Raw genomic sequence first — 21,401 nt, 5'->3', positions numbered from 1 at the left:
CCTCTTTTTTCTGATTTATTTAAAGTGTCACGTCATTCATCCAGGGAATCCTTCTGAAACCTCCGTGTGCTTCAGTGCTGTTTACATTCTTGCTCCTTCTTGAAGTGTGACTGTTAGTAGGCGTGCACTCCCTGGATCTGTGTCATCATCGTCTTTAATGTGGTGCTTTACTCATTATATTCACGTGCACACGATTTGAAAACACACAGCTAAACATGTTCTCAATCACGGAGCCATAAAAGCTCTGTGAGAGTTAAAATTTCCTTTTCTCTAATCAGAACTTTGTAACTACTTTAAGAATGGAATGTTTTCAGGAGACAGAAGTCTTCAACAAAAGGATGAGTGGTGTGGGAGGTCCTTCTGTATATGTGTTCTTTTTACTGGTTAATGAATAAAGAAGCTGGCTTGGCCAGTGTTAGGGCAGAGTGGAGCTAGGTGGGGGAAGCTAAACTAACTGCTGGGAGAAAGAAGGCAGAGTGGAGAGATGCCATGGAGCCTCCAGAGGGGAAAGCCGTGAGCTGCCAGATGGAACCTTGCCAGTAGGCGATGAGCTTCGTGGTAAAATATAAAATAATGGAAATGGGTTAATTCTAGATGTAAGAGCTAACTAGCAATATGCTTAAGTGACTGACCAAGAACTGATTTAAATAATATAGTTTCTGTGTGATTATTTCTGGTCTAGGCAGCCCGAAACAAACAAGTGGCCTTCAACAACAGATTCGTGTCTCTGCATTTGTATCAGCTTCCTATGCATTTTCTTGGGCTCTTTTCCTTCTGTTTGTTTTGTTCTATTCTGATTTGTTTGCTTTTATTTTATCTTATTCTATTTTATTATTATCCCTTGGATGCCTGTTTGTTTGCTTTGTTGTTTTTGCTTTTCAAGACATGGGTTTCTCTACATAGTCCAGGCTGTCCTGGAACTCATTCTGTGGATCAGGCTGCCCTTGAACTTAGAGATTTGCCTGCCTCTGCCTCTGCATTGCTGGGATTAAAGATGTGTATCACCACCACCCTGCTGCCTGTTCGTTTAAGGAGAGACAGAATGCAGTAGACCCAGATGGGAGGGAAGGTAAGAAGGAACTAGGAGGAGTAAAGGGATGGGGAAACCATAATTAGAATATATTGTATTTAAAAATCTATTTTCAATAAAAGTGCATGAAAAGAATTTCACTTCAATTAATTATTACATTTATTTTCTACCACCTTACTAAAAATGGTTTGCTTGCCATCATTCTCCTTTCTTATTTTGACCCCATAATCTATTAATTTGCATCCTATTGACAACACCTTTTCTCATTAGATGTAGAATTTTCCCCTACATATATTGCATTATTACCTTTATTTTTTTTTAAAGTTGGGATGAAATTTTAGTGCAAGAAGAGATAAATCTAATAGGAGCATTTGGAACTTGTTATAGCCTGCTTTCCTTTTAGTCTCAATGCCTTATTGGTGCTCTTTTCTTCTACCTTCAGACTTAATGGTTTACCCACCATGACCAACCCATTTCTAGAACTTTCTAGTCTTCTTTGGTACTTTCCACATGCTGCTTTTGTTAGCACCTGTGCTGTTGGGTGCTACCCATGCATTCACCTTGCTTGGGGCTCACCACAGCCTGTAGCCTCCCCTTCTGGTTACATGTAATTTCCTCTTAGGCAGGGACTGTGTCTTATTCACTGGTTTATCCCTAGTATTTAGCAAAGTGTTGTACACGCAATTAGCACTCAGTCAGTATTCACTGAATGAATGTATTATAATAGCAAATCTATTTGTGGAGAATGTCTAAAGCACCCAGGTATGAGGTGGGGGGAGTCTGAATCATGAGCCAAGAGTAGAAACTGCCAAGTTTGAGTGGCTCAAGAAGTGAAAAGTAAGCAGAGATCAGGTGGGAGCTGGGCTTCCTGCCACAGCGTCCAGGCTGGGAGATGAAATGGATGAGCACATAGCAGAAAATATCCCACACTGAAGAAGCTGTCTGCTAAACTTAGTCCAACATCTTTGAAACTGTAACTTTTCCAGATCCTCTGCATAGCAGCATATCAGTGACAGTCCCCAGACACTGTCCTCAAAAATGACAATTATACCTAGTATAGCAAGCAATTCTAGTCTGTTTCAAGGTGAAACTTTGGATGGAGGAGTTGCAGTAAGATTATTTAGTAAGACAGAATAATAACCATCCACGATTTTATATTTAATTAACTTTTCTGAGAACAGTGTGCCTTCAGAATCTGTCTGCACCAAAGAAGGAGTAAACATCTTTATTGAATCTAGGCATTCCAGTGTTGGTGTGCTTTTAAAAATGATGAGTTTCCTTTATTTGCCTAGAAGTACAAAAATTACCTATTTCATCAGCATTGATTCTTTTTAGTGTATGAGAAACGTATAGCCTAGTCTTCTATATACTAAGATTAACTGTAAAAATTAAAACTCTTAGTTTTGATTTCTTACATCTAGCTAATAAATAACTACATTTTTCTTGTATTTTTGAATCAGAATGACTTATAAGTTTTGAAAAAAATATAAAATAGATTTAACTAATTACAGCAACACTGTGAAACCTCCACTTAAATGGCCAGTGTGTGAAGAGGTTAGAAACCATCACTTTGAAATAACAAACAAAGAGATAAAGAAACTGGGAAATGAACAATTCTTCATAGACACACTGAAAGTGAAATTACAATGTAAATCCATGTTCTATGTATGGAAAGTCAGACAAATGATTATAGCATGTTGTTTACCACCCCAGAAGTTGACAGTGACCACCTCCTCAAATCCAGTGTGAATTCAAAAATCATAATTTTTGATGAATTTGAAAAGCTTATGGTAGGCAGTATTAGTAGATTAAAATCTCCACGGGAACACAATCTTCGCAGTCTCTATCTCTAAAGCCTCAGTAAACTTTGATGAGCTTAACCTTTCCCCTGGTCTGTTTTTCATTATTATAATAATATAGTTGGATCTGGGTAACTTTAGAAAGGCATTTATTTAGCTCACGGTTCTGTATTCAAGACCCGTACTTGCCGATGGCCCTCTGGGGTGGAGAGTACAGATAGACAATGTATCTCATGATGAGCCTCTTTTGGACTGTCCCTCTTCTTGACCTACTAGTATCAAATCACAGGCTCTACCCAACAAACCCATCTAATGCTAAGTGACTCCCAAAGCCATCACTTCCAAACACTGTGGCTGGATTAAGTTTCTACCTTCTTCACACTTTAAAAGGTAGATGGAATCCCAATACATGGACCCTCTGGGGACACAAACCATAGCAAGGTCCAAGAGCTGTGTCAGATAGTAACAGGAACTACTGGAGGAGAAATCCCATCATGCCTCCATCAAAGGCAGAGGGAAAGAGAAGTTGAAACATGGCAAAGCCTTCTGTTCAACTTAGAAAGTTCTATCTACAGGAGACACTACTTGAATAGAACTGGAAGTGTTGAGGTTTTCCTAAAGCTTACTTAGCCTGGAGGGATGAAAATTCCAAACTACACCTGCTTCACACCTAAACACTGAGAAGAGGATAGGGACACACAGGTCACCTCAATAATGAGATCGGATCTGAGGCCACAGAAGCTTCCTCTCCTCACATTTTCTTTGAGATCATTATAGGCTTATTTGCCAGTTTCTTTAACCTAGCACATATCTCCTTTTCAAAATGATAAACTCAAGCAAAAACCTGAACCACAGGCATGTTGGGAATGTTAGAATTGTCAGGCCAAGAATAAAGAGAGAAAGAAAGAAACAAAGAAATAAAGGAAGGAGGGAAGGAAGGAAGGAAAGAAGAAAAGAAAGGAAAGAAGGAAAAAAGAAGAAAGGAAGGAAGGAGAAAAGGAAGAAAGAAAGAAGAAAGGAAGGAAGAAAAGAAAGAAGGAAAAAAGGAAGGAAGGAAGGAAGGAAATTTAGTAAAAAATGGACACCATGCTAGAATAATGAGTGTTATAGAATTTTGAGAGCTTAAAATTCCAAGAAGGTGGAAAAGGAAATGGCAGTGATAACAGGCCTCGAGATGCTATCATGAAGTGCACACTGCACAGGCTCCTTGGGAGACTGGGCACAGCTAAAAATCTCAGAGTTTGGGGATGTGACAACTGTAGTTCGTAAAACATGGAAGAGAGAAAAACAACAGAGAAAGTCAGCATACCATATCCGATAAACACAGTATAGCCATGAAATGTAGAATGTCCAGATATGGAGAGTGGAAGAGAGAATAGAATGAGGCAGTATTTGAAACAAGAAAAACTGAGGGGTTCTGAAATCAACTTATTAAACACAGAGGTTCACAAAAAATAAAGAAAAATGCAGGAAGCATTCTCCAAGCCCACCTTGGTTAGCACACTGGCTGATAGGCACAAAGGTTAAGAAGCACTCTAATGTCTAACCAAAAGCAATGAAGAGAGAGTGCACAAAAATGAAAAGTAGAAACAGATAAAATGCTTGAGTGCTATACCCTACTAGGTTACCCTCTAAAAGTGATGGAGAAACGCTGAAATCCTTCTAGGACAGATGAAAAGTCAGGCCGGTGTGTGCGCATGTGTATGGGATGTGCAGCAAGACTTGAGGAAATGTTGAGCTCAATTCCTCAGGAAGAAAGACAATGGTAACAGCCTGAAACACAGCCAGGAATGGAAAAGAGAACAGTGCCTCCAACAGAGGAACAAGGAAGGGTGAGCAGTGGAGATTCATTCCATTGAAAGAATTTGTCCAACTGTGTGAGTGCACACATGGACATGGGTGAACAGGGACTGGCAGTGCACCACAAACAGAAAGGGGAGGCAGGGATGTCTCACGGGAAAGACTCAACTGCATCTGCTTTTCAGACTGTAAGTAAAGGTGGAAATCCGTTAGACACTAAACCGGTGGTTCCCAATCTGTATGTCACGAAACCCCCAAACCATCAGAAAACACAGATACTTAAATTATGATTCATAACAGTAGAAAATTTACAGTTATGAAGTAGCAACAAAAATAATGTTATGGTTGGGGGTCACTTCAGCATGAGGAACTGTATTAAGGCGTCACAACATTAGAAAGTGTGAGAACCAGTGATTTAAACAATCCATAGCATAGGAAGCAAAAGCAATATAATCTTATTTGAAAGTGACCATGAGTTAAATGTGAATGTACCTTACAAACTCTAGGAAAACATTGAAAACACCTTTTCATGAAATACAACCTGTAGGCTAAGAAGAAAGAATAAAATCACATAAAATGTTCCATTTAGACCAAAAAACAAAAAAGACCATACCAAAAAGAAGAGCAAATCATGGCAGATACAGGAACAAAGAACAGAGGATACAAACAGAAAGCAGTTATTAGATTATCCAAATTATTAAATATGACAATGAGCATTGTATTAAAATGAAAATTGTCAAGAGCAGATATAAAGCAAACCTACGTGTCCACGTTTAATACAATGTCACAAGACTTCGCCCATCCCCACTCTGAATCTAACAACATGGAGCCAGGAGTCTGGCAGCCCAGTGTCTCCATGTGCTTTGTAAATATCTCACCGAGATGGTCATGTGAGAAAACAGCACAGTTCCTGAAGGGGCGTAGGTCTACGGAGGGTGAGGGTGCAGGAAAGTATCGTTTGAAAACACAGTGCTCATCTTCCCTTCAGCCGCTTATGTGCAAGGCTTTTGCACAAGAGATGCTCAGAACACGTTTATTCAGTGACGAAATATTTCCAAGGACATGAGTGTGTTCACCTCAGTTTCTGCTCCTTCTGTTGTCTTCTAACAACTCTCACCGGATGAGTGGTGGCTCTCATCACCAAACAGTCATTAAGCCTGAGATTTGGGTTTTTAAAGGTCACCTGATCGCTTTCAGAACTCCATATGTGCAGACTGAAAAACATGACACTTAACTAATATCTTTATTTCTAATATCACCAAGAAAAGTGTCTGTTCCATAGCTTCAAGAGTGTGACTCAAAAATTATTTCTATTATTAAGAATGAAAAATATATGTCTTCCTAGTAACTAGGAACTACACAAGTTTTATTTTTGATGGCAAAAAATAAAAAAGTCAAATGAGAAAGACAGAAGCTGCGTATTACAGCCTCTTAAAATTCTCCTTTTCGAAATTTTGAAAATGGTGCTTTTATTATAGACATCTGAGGGAAACTAAGGCATTTAATAGGCTGCCATTACATATTGAAGAAAACTTCATATCTGGTACACTGATAAAAACACTTTAAATCAGAGAAATAAAGAGGACTTTATGTTCCAAGCAGTGTTTTTGCTAGGTGGAAAGTGACCTTTTGTACATTAGAAATAATAACAGCATTTTTCTCTAATAGCCAAGAAATGTACGAAATGTTCTTATATTTGTAAAGGACACCAGGCGTTCCTATTAATTACACCACAAGCCCAAAGAATGAAACTAGCTTCCCAGGCTCCTAAAACAGAAAGGACCTGTGCGACAGAGATGTCTCACATTTCTCAGTGAGCCCCACCTGCATGTGTTCTATAGAGGAATGGCAACGCTAAACGGTTATCCGTGAGCGTCTCTGAGAACAAAAATTAAAGTTTTCATTATCAACTCTTTTTCATAAACCTATTCAATTCTCTCTGCATAGTTTCGTAAGAAGACTGCAAATATTAGACCCCAGTGCTAATCTCTACCACATTTCCCCATGGTGTACAGCGCTGTGACAAACCTGTATTCCAATATATACATACACAGCGTATCCACAGACGTACAATGCGTGTGTCTCCTGTCAGTTCCGGATGCACATATGTCTCAAATGAAGATGAGGAAAATATAATGCCCAACACATGTCACTCTGTCATAACATTTTTTTCATCTAAAATTTTAATTTTTGAGAACTTCATATATTTGTATTATATTTACATCATTTCTACCCCTCCTTTCCATTTCCTTTTCCTCCTGAATTCTGATACTTCCTTTCACATTCATGACCTCTTCTGTAATTATTACTGCTATATATAAATATACATGTGAATACACACATACGTACATACACACGTACTTCTGAGTCCATTTAATGTTGCTCATATGTACATGTTTTTAGGCTGATCACTCAGAACCTGATAACCTATCAGGTAACATGTCCCTAAAGAAAACTCATTCTCTTTCTCTCAGAAGCCATTGATTGCCTATAGCTCTTCATCTAGGGGTGTGACCTTGACCTAGTGACCTCCACCCACTTTAGCAAGTCAAGTGGTGTTATCATTATGCAGGTGTGGTTTAGGTAGCCATGCTGTTGAGATTTCATGGGTACAGCCTCTTTATCACGTCTAGAAGACACTATTTAGCAACTGATCCTTTGGTTCTTGCAACCTTTTTACTCCCTCTTCCACAATTTTCTCTGAGTTTTTTGTGTAAGTGTTGGTTACGGGTGTTACCAATTGGTACTTGGTCAACATTCACTTACTCTCTCTATTTTGACCATTTGCATATCTGTCATAATCTCAATATGTTGCATAAAGAAGCTTCTGGTAAGCTTGAAATTAATATTCTGCTGTTGAAAATACGGCACTCTTCAGACACAGAACTTAGAGGAATTGAACAGGAACTGACATGGTAGCTTCTTCCCCAAGGACTAGCTTTGATAGTATCTGAAGATGCTATGCAAGCTGCCAAGAGGGAAGAGCAGCCAAGAGTCCTACCCAGCTACAAAGCCGGTCAATCACATAATGACCTGCCTGAAAAGACCCAAGGGTAAGACAGTGACCCTTTTATCATAGGATAACCAACAGCTGTCTAACAGGACTCAAGGCTAGATGTAGAAGAATGAATATGCCTGATACTGTAAACTTAGCTAAATACCCATAGCAGGAGAGGTTCTAGACCCCCAAGAACCTACTATTCCCATTTCTCTAAACAAATAACGTTTCTAATTGAATTCTAAATACTGACAGCAATTCCTTTGAATTGAATGCAGCTGAGAAGAAATGTCTCTGACTTTCCATTGGCCTAGGAGCAGGACATAATTTCTGAAGCTGCCCTCCTTGATGGTTCATCCCTCAGTCTTAATCAGCTTGAACTCTACCCTTTACGAGTCTACTTAACAGACCTTACTAGAGTGTCCTTCATGTGCCATTAGCTCTCCCAACATCTAACTTGCTGCCCTTCAAGATGTTTTGTCTCTCTGTTGTGACTTGCTGAAAAAATTATTATTTTGTTAAGATGGTTAATAAAACCAAACTGTATACTATATTGTTGAGATGCTGAATGAGCATGTTTTGGAAGAAAAGTTTACAGTTGGAGTTATTCGTCTCTGGGCGTGGGATATACATGTTCACAAAAATCTTTTTGTTTTTTTTAAGTCTTTAAATTATCTGTTAGTGGAATTTACAGGACCCCAACTAATGAATTAATTATGTATTTTATTAATTATATAATCTTTCTAAATTATATAGAGAGCATAGAGTTCTATCCATGACTGCACGAATGTTCAGGTAGTCAAGTGGCCTCGAAAAAGTGGATCTAAAGAGGCATATTTCCTCTTTAAGAATTTTTTTAAATGTTGGAAGCAACTGCCCATGTGGTTTCCAATATACCACAGGAGTTTGTATACCTTTAAGACTACACTTGCTTAACTGCATTTAATAACAAGCATTGCTTTAATATGAACCTTTTTTATATGTTTTGTCAGTTATCTTTTGGATTATGAAAATTAATTATGAAAATAATAGGTTCTTATCACCTCTTTAATTTAATAAAGAATATAAAAGCCTATAAAATAAATAGTACAGATATCAGTAACAGGATAAGTACAGGAAAACCACAATGCCATGTCTTATATAACTAAGCTTATTGACTAACGAAGTCATCAATAAATACCAATACATCGCATACTGCGGGAAGAAAAAACAAAATATATGCATTTCTCCTGGTAAATATAACCCCAACCTTGTTCCAATCCCTGACCAATAGCAAAGAACTATGCCACAGGGTAGCTGCCTACCATTGTCTACCCCTCCCATCCCTGCTGCTGTGATATCATTGCAGGACTACTAAAAAATTTAAGTCAATCTAGAGTTTGGAAAAATAATACAAAATGAGAATATAATCTCAATTCTCTAATTATATCAGGAATCAGAAAAGCTCAATTTGATGCAGAAAGCATCACTACAAAGCTAGCAGTTACATGACAGGGATTGTCAATCTGTCAATCTATCAAATAAAAGTACTTTAATAACTCAACAAGAACATGCTTGGAACAAATAGGAACAACAGAAGGCCTCAGGAGCAAAGCAAAGGATATACCAAAAACCCCAAAACACATCACAGAACTAAAATACAGAATAACTGCAATTTTTAAAGACTCAATTGATAAGCTCAACAACAGAAAGAAAGAAAAACAAAACAAAGCAGAGGAAAGAGGCAGAAAATCAACACCAAATCTGAAGACAGGACAGAAGAAATCCCTCAAGTGAACAAAACTGACAGCAAAACTGGGACAGGGAGAGCCTGAGAAACCAATGGGAGTACAAGAACACCAACAAAGGTCCAACAATTACGCTATCAGCGCTTCAGAGTAAAGAAGAAAGTGAGGCTGAATTTCATATTCAAAAAACAGTGCCTAAAAAATGTGCAAATCTGGCAGACAGAAACCCACAAAAGACAAAACCAACCACAAATAAGAAAAATTCAGAAATACAAGTCGAAACACAATACAATCACATTTCAGAGAAACAAGATAACAGGAAAATCTTGAGAACAACCAGGGAGAAATAACACTATCTTTAGGGAAATGATTATTAGGATGATGGGATTTCTTCTTTGGAACATATAGAGTGGGAAGTGGCACATCGCTGAAGAAACAGGGCTGGGGTAGAGTGTCTAGCAAACATGAGACACTATACTTAATTCACAGTATAAAAGGGGGAGGGAGAGAATGAACAATAATCATAGAAAACGAAACAAATGGAGAGATTGGAAAAAGAGAAAATTATGAATTTCTTGCTAACATGCTGCTCTCAAGGAACACTGAAGGGAAAGATGTTCTGGACCATCTCTGTAATACAGGAACCGGGAGGCACAGAGAGCAAAATCTATATATTTACACCTCATCCACATCAAAAAAATAAAAGAATAGCTAAAGAGAGTTCAGAGAGAAAAGTATAAAGCAGGGCTTCGGTCCATGAGGAAGCAGGAAGCCAGAGGGAAGAAATGAAAGGGTTAAGAATGAAAGCCCTAGGAAGAGGCAGAGGATAAAGGATGACAGGGGCAGAATGAGGACACCTAGGACAGGCTGTGCCTGTGAAGACAAGCCTGTATTCTAGAGCTGTGTCTAAGCAGGCTTTGGCTACTGTTTTTCCAAATACACATGGATCCCAGTATAACAGAAGGAGGTGCATGGCTGCCTATCTATGAATGTCTTAATTTTTATCATCACAATAATAAAGTAACAATAAATTGTCCTTCTGTGATAGCCTGCATCATAAGATCTCAGGGAGTCAGCTCTCTTCCTGGGAAAGCTTTGTTAAATGGACAAAATAGTTTTGACAGCATCACTATTCTCTTGTGCTTCCTTTGGAAGTCAGTCTGACAACTGAAAATAAAGCCATCAGTTTTGGAGGACAAGTAGAGTTTAAGATGAAGACAAGCCCACATGTTACAGAAGTCAGATAGAAGGATGGTTTCATGAAGCCAGTAAAATCCTATTTAATTAAACCTATTATTAAACTACTTTTAAATTAATATGAAACGCTTTTTCGTTTTTGTTGTGTACTTTCAAATGCATTGTGACCAAAACAACACAGTGAAAGAGAAATGCATTAAATAAGTATACTGTAATTGCACAATTCTTTGTCATGGCTGGATTTTTAAATTGTTTCCCCCCCCCCCACACACACACTATAAACATGATACAGTTTATGCCCAGAGTATCTCTGGGCATAAAACTTTACCTGAATTTAGGATATAATTTCTGTAGACTTTTTTCTCCCCCAGAAGTCAAATTATTGTCAAATGATACAACTATTTTTTAATCTCTTAAATAATTAGTATCAAGCTGCTTTCAAGCAAGTGTGTCCTTATTCAGCCCCTGCCAGTCACACCTGTGGGCTGTTTTGCTATATGCCTGCAAGAAGTCAATATCTCCCCTTCATTCTTGTTGGCAAGAACTTGATGTAAGTTGTGATTAGCTTAAATGAACCTTGAATATCAGGGTTGTATCTCTGGATTCTTCTTTTTATCGAAGATACATTTTAGAAGCTCTTAGAAAATTCAGTGGAACACTTTGTTCATGTCAATCATTTCTGTAAGATTCCCATGGTGCAAAGCAGAACACACACAAAAGTTTGAGATGTGAACAATACACCGTTGGTGGAGCTGTCTCTCTTTAAAAAAAAATAGAGTGGAAAAATCACTTGAAAAAGCGCTTAAAAATATTATAGTCGTCCTTAATTTGGACTATGCAATGAAAAGAATCATGTGGAAACCAAAATACTTTTCAATTATATGGCAAAAATACATGAATATATAAAGCATGTACTTACAAGTCAAACACCAAGTAATGGAAGCCCTCTTCCGATATACTGTCATGAAGTCTCACTGAAGAAAAGAAAAGAGAAGAAAGTTTGTATTATCGTTATTGCAATCGCAATACAGAAAGTCATTCTTATGATTGAGAGCATCCCCTTATTTCAAACTAGTGATATAGCAATGTCATTTACAGCAAGGTCTGGGTGAAGAAAGATCCAAGGTCTGAGCTTTGGTTCTGCTCATTATTAACTATCTGAGCTTAAGAAATTTACTTAAGTTGTAATGACATTCATATATGTACTAAATTGCTAGAATTTAAATGAGAAAATAAAAGAAAGATAATCCACATATTGCCGGGTAAATGCTATGGAAATGTCACTGGCGATTATACTATACATCCAAAGTTTCTAGGTTCAGAAAACGTTTTACACTTCCCTGTCTTTCGTCTTGATGTTGCTCTTATCCAAGTCTTCATCGACATGCCTTGATCATCACCACACCAGGAACAGCAAGACGGACATGGAAGTCTAGAAAGAGGTATCCCTACCCTGCCCTTCTCTTTGTCCTTGAATTTCTACATGATACTGTCTGACCAGTGTGCCTTCTTTATTTAAGTCACCAAAAGTAGCTAAATGCATCTCTTAGAATTTGCTGGTAAAAAAAAAATAAACCAGTTTCTCTACTCCATGAAGACTTCCCAATGGGGTAGGCTCATAGGTGACACTAGCTGAACCTATCTACGAATCCAAGGAACTCAAAACACTATTTCCTCAAACCACACATGTAAACTTACTGCTTTATCTATCTACTATTTACTTTGTCAAAGTCCTCCTTTTCTCCTCTCTTCTCTCATTGGTAGTAATTCTTTCTGTTTGATTTTTATTGGGGACCAAGAAGGATAGAAAAACAACCAATGTGAAGGACACAACAAATTTCACAAAAGTCATGAGAGAACGTAAAGTTTTCTACCCAATCAATCCCGAGAAAGAAACATAGCCAAATCTAGGATGAGGAAGCTATAATTGAGAAAACCACCATAAACATGGCTGTAGTCTAATCTGTAAAATATGATTTGACTAACATTTGATATGGAGGGCTCAGCTCACCGTGGGTGGTGCCACCCCTAAGCAGGTGGCCCTGGATGCTGTAAGAAAGCAGGCTGAGGAAGCCAGTAGCAACAAACCAATAAGCTGCAGTTCTCCATGGCTTCTGCTTCACTGCCTGCCCTAGGGTTACTGCCTTGAGTTTCTGTCCTTACTTTCCTCAGTGATGGAGTCTAACGTGAGAGTATAAGCTGTAATAAACTCGTTATTCTCCAAGTTACTTTTGGTTATGGTATTTTATCACAAGAATAGAAACCCTAACTAAGACACTTTGCGCAGGCCTCCTTGACAATGGTGGTCACATGGAAAAAGTACACCAGGAAGAGTACTTAAGTAGACTCAAACTACAAGCATCTAGATCCAGAATCTACACTAGGGATGTAACTCCTAAGCCACATACTTACTACAATGGCCACTCCTCATAAAACTGCTCCATCCACTTTAGGTCTCAATGGGCAACCAGTGGTTTTCTACATCCCTCTCTAGTATCCCCTGGGGGTAGAGGAAGAGGAACTTTTCTTCCCACATTAAATTACAAATGATGACTTATAAAAATGTGGGTTTCCCATAGTTATTAGCATGAATGAAACCTAAAATGCAGACAACAAATTGGGCTCAGGAATTCAACCCCAGATCTCAACACTGGTGCACTGAAGGGCAACGGACACTGTGGTTTCCTTCCTGTCGGAGCAGCTTGAATTCTGGGATGCAGCTACACCAAAGCCCTTTCCCTTCTTCAGAATACAGAACCTCCTTCCTGTTGGTATCATGAAGTAGGAAACATACTTCTAAATCCCTGCATCTCACTGAGAAAGCCAGCACACAGTTCCCTGTCTTTCACAAAGTCATCACGATTTGGGAGGAGAACTGTCACCCAATCTCAATGTTCCTATAATTCTAAAATCACAGATATGAAAGTGATTGTCCTTTGATTTTAATTGTATCAAGAGTGCTCTTCAGTTTTCCAGGATCAAAGATACCATTGCTTACATGTCCCCTGCTGATGGAAAGGAAGAGATTGATTTGAACTGCCTGTCCTGTCCATGACTGTTTGGCACAATGAAAGAAGACAGACCATGGCCACTAACTATTTTCTTCAAAGAAAGTGTCTGAGACACCTGCACAGCTGGTGTTTAAACAAACTGAATCAATGATATGGTTACTTTTAAAAAAGTCTTTATTACTTTGGAAACTACAATAGCATTTCCATGACTCAAAGCTTGCACTTCGGCAGACCACCACTATTTTCTCCTGTTGTTTCAGAGAAAAGCTTCAAGGGGAGGTGAGCTCTTCAATATTTGGATGACTGAAAAACTATTCAGAGAATATTATTTCAGGTGCAATTTGAGAAACACTACTAGTTTCTGATCACAGCAGGAGAAATGTTCTCATAGAATGATTCACTGCTATCTCAAAGGTAATCTAATCATTGCAAATGGTCCTTATTCAGAGGTCAGCGGGTCACACAAGTAGATCAAAGCCTTATTATCAAATCTATGATCACAAAGCGTTTAGCCAACAAATGTGATTGTGGATCAAGACAAACCATTTGTCCAAATTCAGTGTTTAGCATCACACACATTCAAAGTACCCGGTAATTTGATGCTTGGTACTTAATGTTGATAAATGGCCTTATTCTTATGGTAGACAAATCAGCATTCTTTTCCTGGGATTAACTTGTGCATGTAGCTCTCCTTCCTTCATTTTTTTCCCTTCCTAATCCTTGTCCATTCTGTTTTGAGAATAAAAAAAAATTAGAAAGACAGAAGCACATGGAATCATCAGAATTTTCCCTTCTAAACAGAGCTGTGTGAGAGTTCTCATGAGTGTATTTACATGTTTACAAATATGGGAATGGGTCAGTTTTCTTCTCTAATTGTGAACTCTTTGGTTTCAAGTTAGAGTTGATCTGTCCCCACAGTCTGCAGAATTATTTTACAGTTAAACATAAACTGGCTCTCCTCCTTTTGCTGGCAGCTGAGAGCATTCCTCATCTTCCATACTTAAAAAAAATTTAACAGATTCTCAAGGGTTCAAAATGTGTTTACCCATATAAAATGTTACATTAATTATTCCCTATAAATAACAGTTAATTCCTTTACAAACTAAAGGAATTGAATGGCATTCTGTTCACACAGCTGTTAGCCTGTGCCTGATTGCACGCAGGCTCTCAAAGCAGGATGGCGGCTGTGTGCCGGACCAGATTGTATCCCATTCTTGCCTCAACTGCTCTATAACTGCCATACGCCGCACATATGGGCACACACAATTACATTAATTGAATGTTTTTAAGAGGGAAATTTTAAAGATCATGAGAAAAGCATTTGAGAAAACAGATTAAAATACATCACTGCTTTTTGACATTTTTTTCAAAAATAACATCAAGTGTAAGAATAAATAGATGATTTCTCATAAAGCAAAACAGCATTATTATTGCTGGGAATAAAAATTTAAGTTCTGTAATTTTAAGTATTGGACTTGAGCAAAATGCTACTGAAGCTAAAATTCTTTTCATGGCCTAATTTTCTTCATCTCTCTACTGCATAAATTTGATGGTTTGCATTCAGAGTGGCATTGCTATTTCCTCTTCCTGACCTATGCTGTTGTATAATTTCAGTACAATTCCAGCTAAGCGATAAAAGGGTCCATATCAGACCATGGCCTTGTATGGGTTGAGAAAAAAGAAATTTTAATATGATTAACATTTTCTACCAATTTTAAGAGTCAAACCGTGAGGGAACCTTCATCTGGCAATGGATGGAGATAGAGACAGAGCCACACATTGGTGCACTGGACTGAGCTCCCAAGGTCCAAATGAGGAGCAGAAGGAGGGAGAACATGAGCAAAGAAGTCTGGACTGCGAGGGGTGCTCCCATCTACTGAGATGGTGGGGCTGATCTATTTGGAGCTTACCAAGCCCAGCTGGACTGGGACTAAAAAAGCATGGCATAAAACTGGACTCCCTGAACATGGCGGACAATGAGGGCTGCTGAGAAGCCAAGGACAATGACACTGGATTTGGATCCTACTACGCTTACTGGCTTGGGGGGGCCTAACCTGTTTGGATGCTCACCTTCCTGGACCTGGATGGAGGGGGGAGGAACTTGGACTTCCCACAGAGCAGGGAACCCTTACTGCTCTTTGGACAGGAGAGGGAGGGGAAATAGAGGGGGAGGGGATAAGTGAGAGGCGGGGAGGAGGAGGAAATTACTAATAAAAACTTTAAAAAATAAAAAAAAAATAAAATAAAAGAAATAAAAGATAAAATGTAGTTATAATTCTTACTATGTCAGGTACAATTCGAATAATTTTCTTAAGAGTCATTTTATTGGGTGTATGAAAGGATCATGACTATAAATGTGATGGATTTTTATATGGATGTATATAGTATTAGAAATAGTAAGGAAATATCCAGTTATGGCTAGCATGTGGGCAAGCTAGGCCCAAATTCAGTATACTGTGTGTACTCCCTCAAACATACACAGATACTATAGTAGAATGAGAAATGATGTGTGTAGGATGAGGAGTGTGGGGTGTGTGTGTGTGTATGTCTGTATAATGAGGGGGGTACGTATGAATACACATGTATGTATATATGTATATTTCTTCTTGTGTTTGTATGCTACTATGCTTGTATGTATTTGTATGTATGTGTGGATGTGTGTATGCATGAATTTCTGTGTGCACATACTATATGTTCAGTGTGTATATGTATAAATTTGTTTGTATGTGTATGTGCATACCTATATATAGTTAGACATGTTTGTGTGTGTATATTAGTGTGTATGCATTTGTGTCTAAAATGTATTGTTTATGTGTGCATATATATATATGTATATGTATGTGTGTGTACTTACGTATTTGTGGAGAATATGAGATCTTTCGTTAACATTTAAGTCCTACTTCCTTTTGCCTCCATTTCATTTCCTCGATGATATGAAATCAAATTCATTCATTATTATTGTGAAATTACTCAAATAACTTGCTCTGTCTCAAGCTATAATGACTATAACTTATTATTACACTTCTTCGGCACACCGCGAATTCAGGACTTTTCCCCGCTAAACGTCCATTATGGAGATGAGCAGTCAGTCATACTGGTGGACCGAGTGAACTCATCCGTGTTTGCATCTTTTCCAGAAGTGCCCCACACCCCTCGGAGCCTGGCTATGAAGTCTGCTCTACATGATAAGCACGTGTGAAGGCAGCAGAGCCTTCCCGGGCTCTATCTTCGGCAGCTGACCTCTTGGAAAGCACCTGCTGGGCTAAAAGAAAGGTGTGGTTAGACTACTGAAAGACAAGAGGCCAAGTGGACAGATACCCTGGAGAAAGAGAGGTCACCCTGACATTCCATCCCTGGCAGAGCTCAGAGCTAAATGTAACCGCATGAGTGACCTCACCTCCAACCGAGCAGAAAAGCCATCTGATGAAGCAGTCAGCTCACAGGACCATGGCAAATAACAAGCGGATACTATTTCAGACCACCGAGTCCGGGATGCAGATAGTTAAGCAATGATAGACAGATGCATAGGAAATATTTAATCTGAAACATGTAACTGTCCTCCAACGATGGTTCTATATCACAAGCAGTTTTCAGGGAGAAATAATAAGCTTAGCCAGGAAAACAAGCCCGAATTACTACAGCTCTCTGAAGTTAGGCATGGTAGGGCGACACGCCAATGTTAGCACAATACTAATAAAGAATTTCATAGCTAACAGATTGTATTGCGTTCTCGTAAGCACTGTTTGTCAGCTCTGACTCACAGTTCTGATTATAAACGAGGCAGATTTTGCATTTTCAGCTTGGTTGTGGCGCAAGGATGGAGGGAGTTGGATTCAGTTCACATACTGAGATGTAAAAATGGCAGCTTGTAAGCCAGAGCCTCCTTAGAGTCCCCTCAGTGGTTTAATTATAATTCACAGCTAGAGCCAGTCCCAGCCAAGTCAGGTCATGCAACACGCCAGGCCTTCCCCACGAGAGGGATGCCAACCCTGGTCCGTCTGTGAATTTTTAAAATTATGCTAGTATGAGAACATTTAACAGTCAAATGGACGTCCTCTAGAGGAACTACAGCTCAGTCATTGCTACCAGGTCTTCTAATAAAGTTGCTCCATTTAGAAAGAAGACTTTTCAAATACAAAACAGAAACACTGAAAAATTATTCAAAGTCTAACATTTGTCAAAAAAAAATCCCTGTAGGTAGATCAGCAAATATATCTTGCTTTACTTAATCTCTGTCTTTCTATAATATAAGCAATATAAATTAACAAAATAGAATCACTTTTATATTCTTAATTAAAAGATTTCAATTAAATATATATATTTAATTATATATTCTTGAAAATATTATATATTTTAATTAAATATATATTTAATTATATATTTTCAAGAATATATAATTAAATATATATTTAATTAAAATATACATCATGTTTGAAAATATACATCATCTATTTCCTTTGCATACAGGTCCAAGGACATATCTTATTTTATTTTTCGTTAGTAGAATATAGCTAGAAGTACACACACACACACACACACACACACACACACACAAACATGTTTACTGCTGTAGTGGGGCTGTGATTTAAGTCACTAACATCTATCTGTACTTTGATTTCCTTTATGTTTCTTTTTTTTAACAACACATTTATAAATTGGAACTTTGACTGCATTGGTTAAGGGTAGGCACAAAATCCATAATCTGCTAAATTTGGATATCTGAACACATGGATTTCTTTTTTCTTCTTAAACTTTTTTTTGCTTACTATTTTTGAGACAAGGTCTTATTATGTACCTCAGGGTAGCCTAGGACTCACTATTAGGCGTCTCCTATCTCAGTGTCCAAAGTCTTGAGATTATGACACGCATCCTCACAGACAACACGAGAACACATACTTTTCTAAAGCTACAAAAAGGTGAGAATTTTTGACAAAATATCTGGTATTATGTTATTAACAAATGCCAATAAATCATTTTTCAAAAATTAAAATTATATCTACTTCCAAAAGAACAAAAATATTTAATAAAATTTCATTTTTTTCTTGTAGTGCCAGGAAAAGTTTAGAATTCCGAATTAATATTAACCAATATTCACTTATATTTAAAAGCAATTTGGTATCTTAAGAACAAAGACTGAAAAGTAACTGAGCACTTTTTGAAGCAATCAATTCAACTTTTACATGAAATCTCGGTGGGCAGTTCAATCCACATTAATTTACAAATTATTCTAGAAGTATACAAAAAGGATGGAGTTGAACATGATTCCTGGAGTGGTTTGTTAGGGGGCAGAGATCCTTGTACTCACAGAGAAGCACTAAGAGAATCAGGAATGTTAACCACACAGCGTTACTCAAATACGTGCATTCCAGCCAGAAAGCCACGACCTAGTGACCTTTCTGCTGTCTGTGGAGGCAGACCTCACCCACCTTTTACTATAGAGTCAGACCTCACCTTAACTCCCCAGAACGTTTATGCCAGACTCTTCCCTCCCCTAGACCATTACTCATCCTTAGGGAAGATGCCACCAGTACTTTACGGCCTGCTGACCTCTATACTATCAGCCAGAGACCACACTAGATGCAAGGACTTTTGGCTATAAAACCCGCCCTCACTGTCACATGTGCTTGGTAGAAGAGTTTCCATGTAGTCACACCTTAAGCTTTATTGTGCAGCTGGGTTGATTGTTGTTTGGAAACTTTTCACGAATTGCACTGTGTTTTAAATATGCTGACAATGTTCCACCTAACAATAGGCTCCTTGAAGTCTGATCCAGGTTGGCAGAGTCTTCTTGTGGTTTACTTCTCTGTCAGGGCAATTGGAGGATCCCCCCTCAGTGTCTAATAACAACTTTCCTGAATACGATCTTCTTTCTTATTTCCAATTTTCCACCCTATTCTTTTTTTAAAAAAATATTTATTTATTTATTTATTTATTTATTTATTTATTTATTTATTTATTTATTATGTATACAACATTCTGTCTGTGTGTATGCCTGCACGCCAGAAGAGGGCACCAGACCCCATTAGAGATGGTTGTGAGCCACCATGTGGTTGCTGGGAATCGAACTCAGGACCTTTGGAAGAGCAGGCAATGCTCTTAACCTCTGAGCCATCTCTCCAGCCCCTCCACCCTATTCTTGATTCAAAGTTAATAGCCAAGTTAGACTAGCAATATTATCAAGGATACGTAGTAACCTTCAAGACCAACTAGGCGAAACAGTGATGTGTTCCCATCACTCAGCTACAGAGCCTCTTAGTCCCTGGGACGTCTAGATGGTCAAGATATCAGTCACTGGGGAGAATTTCAACCCAAGAGGAGGAGAGGAGTACGGAGAGGTCATCGGTGGCTGTTTATCATAAGAAGACACAAACGGCTGAATATAGATTCTGAAGGATGAATGAGAAAACAGAAGAGTAAATAGTTAAATTATTTAAAACCTTATTCTGCTCATTTGAAGTGAATTATGCATATATACATGTAAGAATAAATTATATATCGTGACATCTGGAAATGCCCATTTTCTTCTAAAATAATTTGATCGACTTCCTATATATTTTAATTGAGTCAATCCATTCTATTTAATACTATCTGATTAGTTTTTGTTAACTTCATTCCTTGAAACAAGTAGTACAAATTTCAAGATTTCTTTCTGTTAAAAATGTTATTTATTACAATTATTAGCTCCCACTTCTTCCCTTCTGTTTTTTTTTTTCCTTTCCTTTTGGAGATATTATCCATTTGTACTAAGCTAATTACCAAGGACATCCTCAACAGTAAGGAATATTCACATAGGAAGAAGGCAAGCAGCTGGCTGTGCTGGAGCGGCATCTCACCTAAGAAGCCTTGCATTTGTGAGGTACTGGGTGTCATTCCCAGCACCACAGCCAGCAAGACAAATGGTTCCTGTTAATACAAAGCAGAATATAACCCTCAAGTGTGAAGTCTCTTCTCAACATCCCAACAATTTTAAAGTATACCTCATTTGATTTGGGAATCGTTATTAATGATGAACTAGAGATAAAACTTTTACCATTTATCCTGCCTGGGGTTTCAACACACTAGCTAAGCAGGTGATTGACACTTCTGATAGCAGTTCCCATGAGCAGAGAATGGAGAAGGCATTAACTCATCCTTTCCCTGCACCTGACATTCACAGTTAAAATTCCCTGGCAAATCAACAGGCTGAGCATCTTTTCGTCTGTCAATTTTTTTTCCAAAATTAACACTTCATATAAAATATTGCATCTGATCTTGATTTTGCCTATGAACCATAAATATGGGAATTCAAAATTTTGTTATCATAGGTGCAAAGAAAATCTGTAGCAAATAACTATGGTATACTAAACTGTAATAGATTTTTACCATGCTAACACATTTCTCTAAATCAGTATTTTTATGCCAAAATATATCTACAGGGTTTGGTGGTCTGCACTTGTCCTGTAAGCAAGAGGACTGGCGTTTGATCCCTAGAAACCGTGTGAAGTAAACACGGGGGGCAATGGCATGGGGTGGTAATGGCAGAGCTGAGCAGTGAGAGCGACTATGGTCAGTGTGGTAGGCTGGCAAGTCAGCCTAGCCAAACCGGTAAGCACCAGGTCAATCAGAGAGCCTGTCTCAAAGAAGCTGAACAACTTTTCTACAAATGACACCTAAGCCACCACATGTGTGCATAACCACACATGCATACACACACATAAACATAGGCATATACATACATTGAAGTTTTTTAAAAGTTAGTTTATCATTATGAATAATATGCAAAAGTTAAGCATACTAAAAAATTCCATAATCTCAGTTTGTGGGTTGAGGAGAACCATTAATGTTATTTATGAATTTCTC

The 21,401-nt window shown here is 38.1% G+C and overlaps 1 protein-coding gene across 2 annotated transcripts in view; it reads right to left on the bottom strand.

Annotated features, from left to right (window-relative positions):
• The window catches only part of Camk2d (calcium/calmodulin dependent protein kinase II delta), a 253,170-nt gene that overhangs the window by 110,194 nt on the left and 121,575 nt on the right, over positions 1-21,401 (bottom strand). For both annotated transcript variants that reach the window (XM_038311055.2, XM_038311054.2), the window contains exon 4: positions 11,471-11,525. In XM_038311055.2, coding sequence (XP_038166983.1) covers positions 11,471-11,525 — 55 coding nt within the window. The remainder of the gene's footprint in view (positions 1-11,470; positions 11,526-21,401) is intronic.

The sequence above is a fragment of the Arvicola amphibius genome, chromosome 14 (assembly GCF_903992535.2).
Source record: "Arvicola amphibius chromosome 14, mArvAmp1.2, whole genome shotgun sequence".
Lineage (NCBI taxonomy): Eukaryota > Metazoa > Chordata > Mammalia > Rodentia > Cricetidae > Arvicola > Arvicola amphibius.
This window is presented reverse-complemented; position numbering and strand designations above follow the sequence as displayed.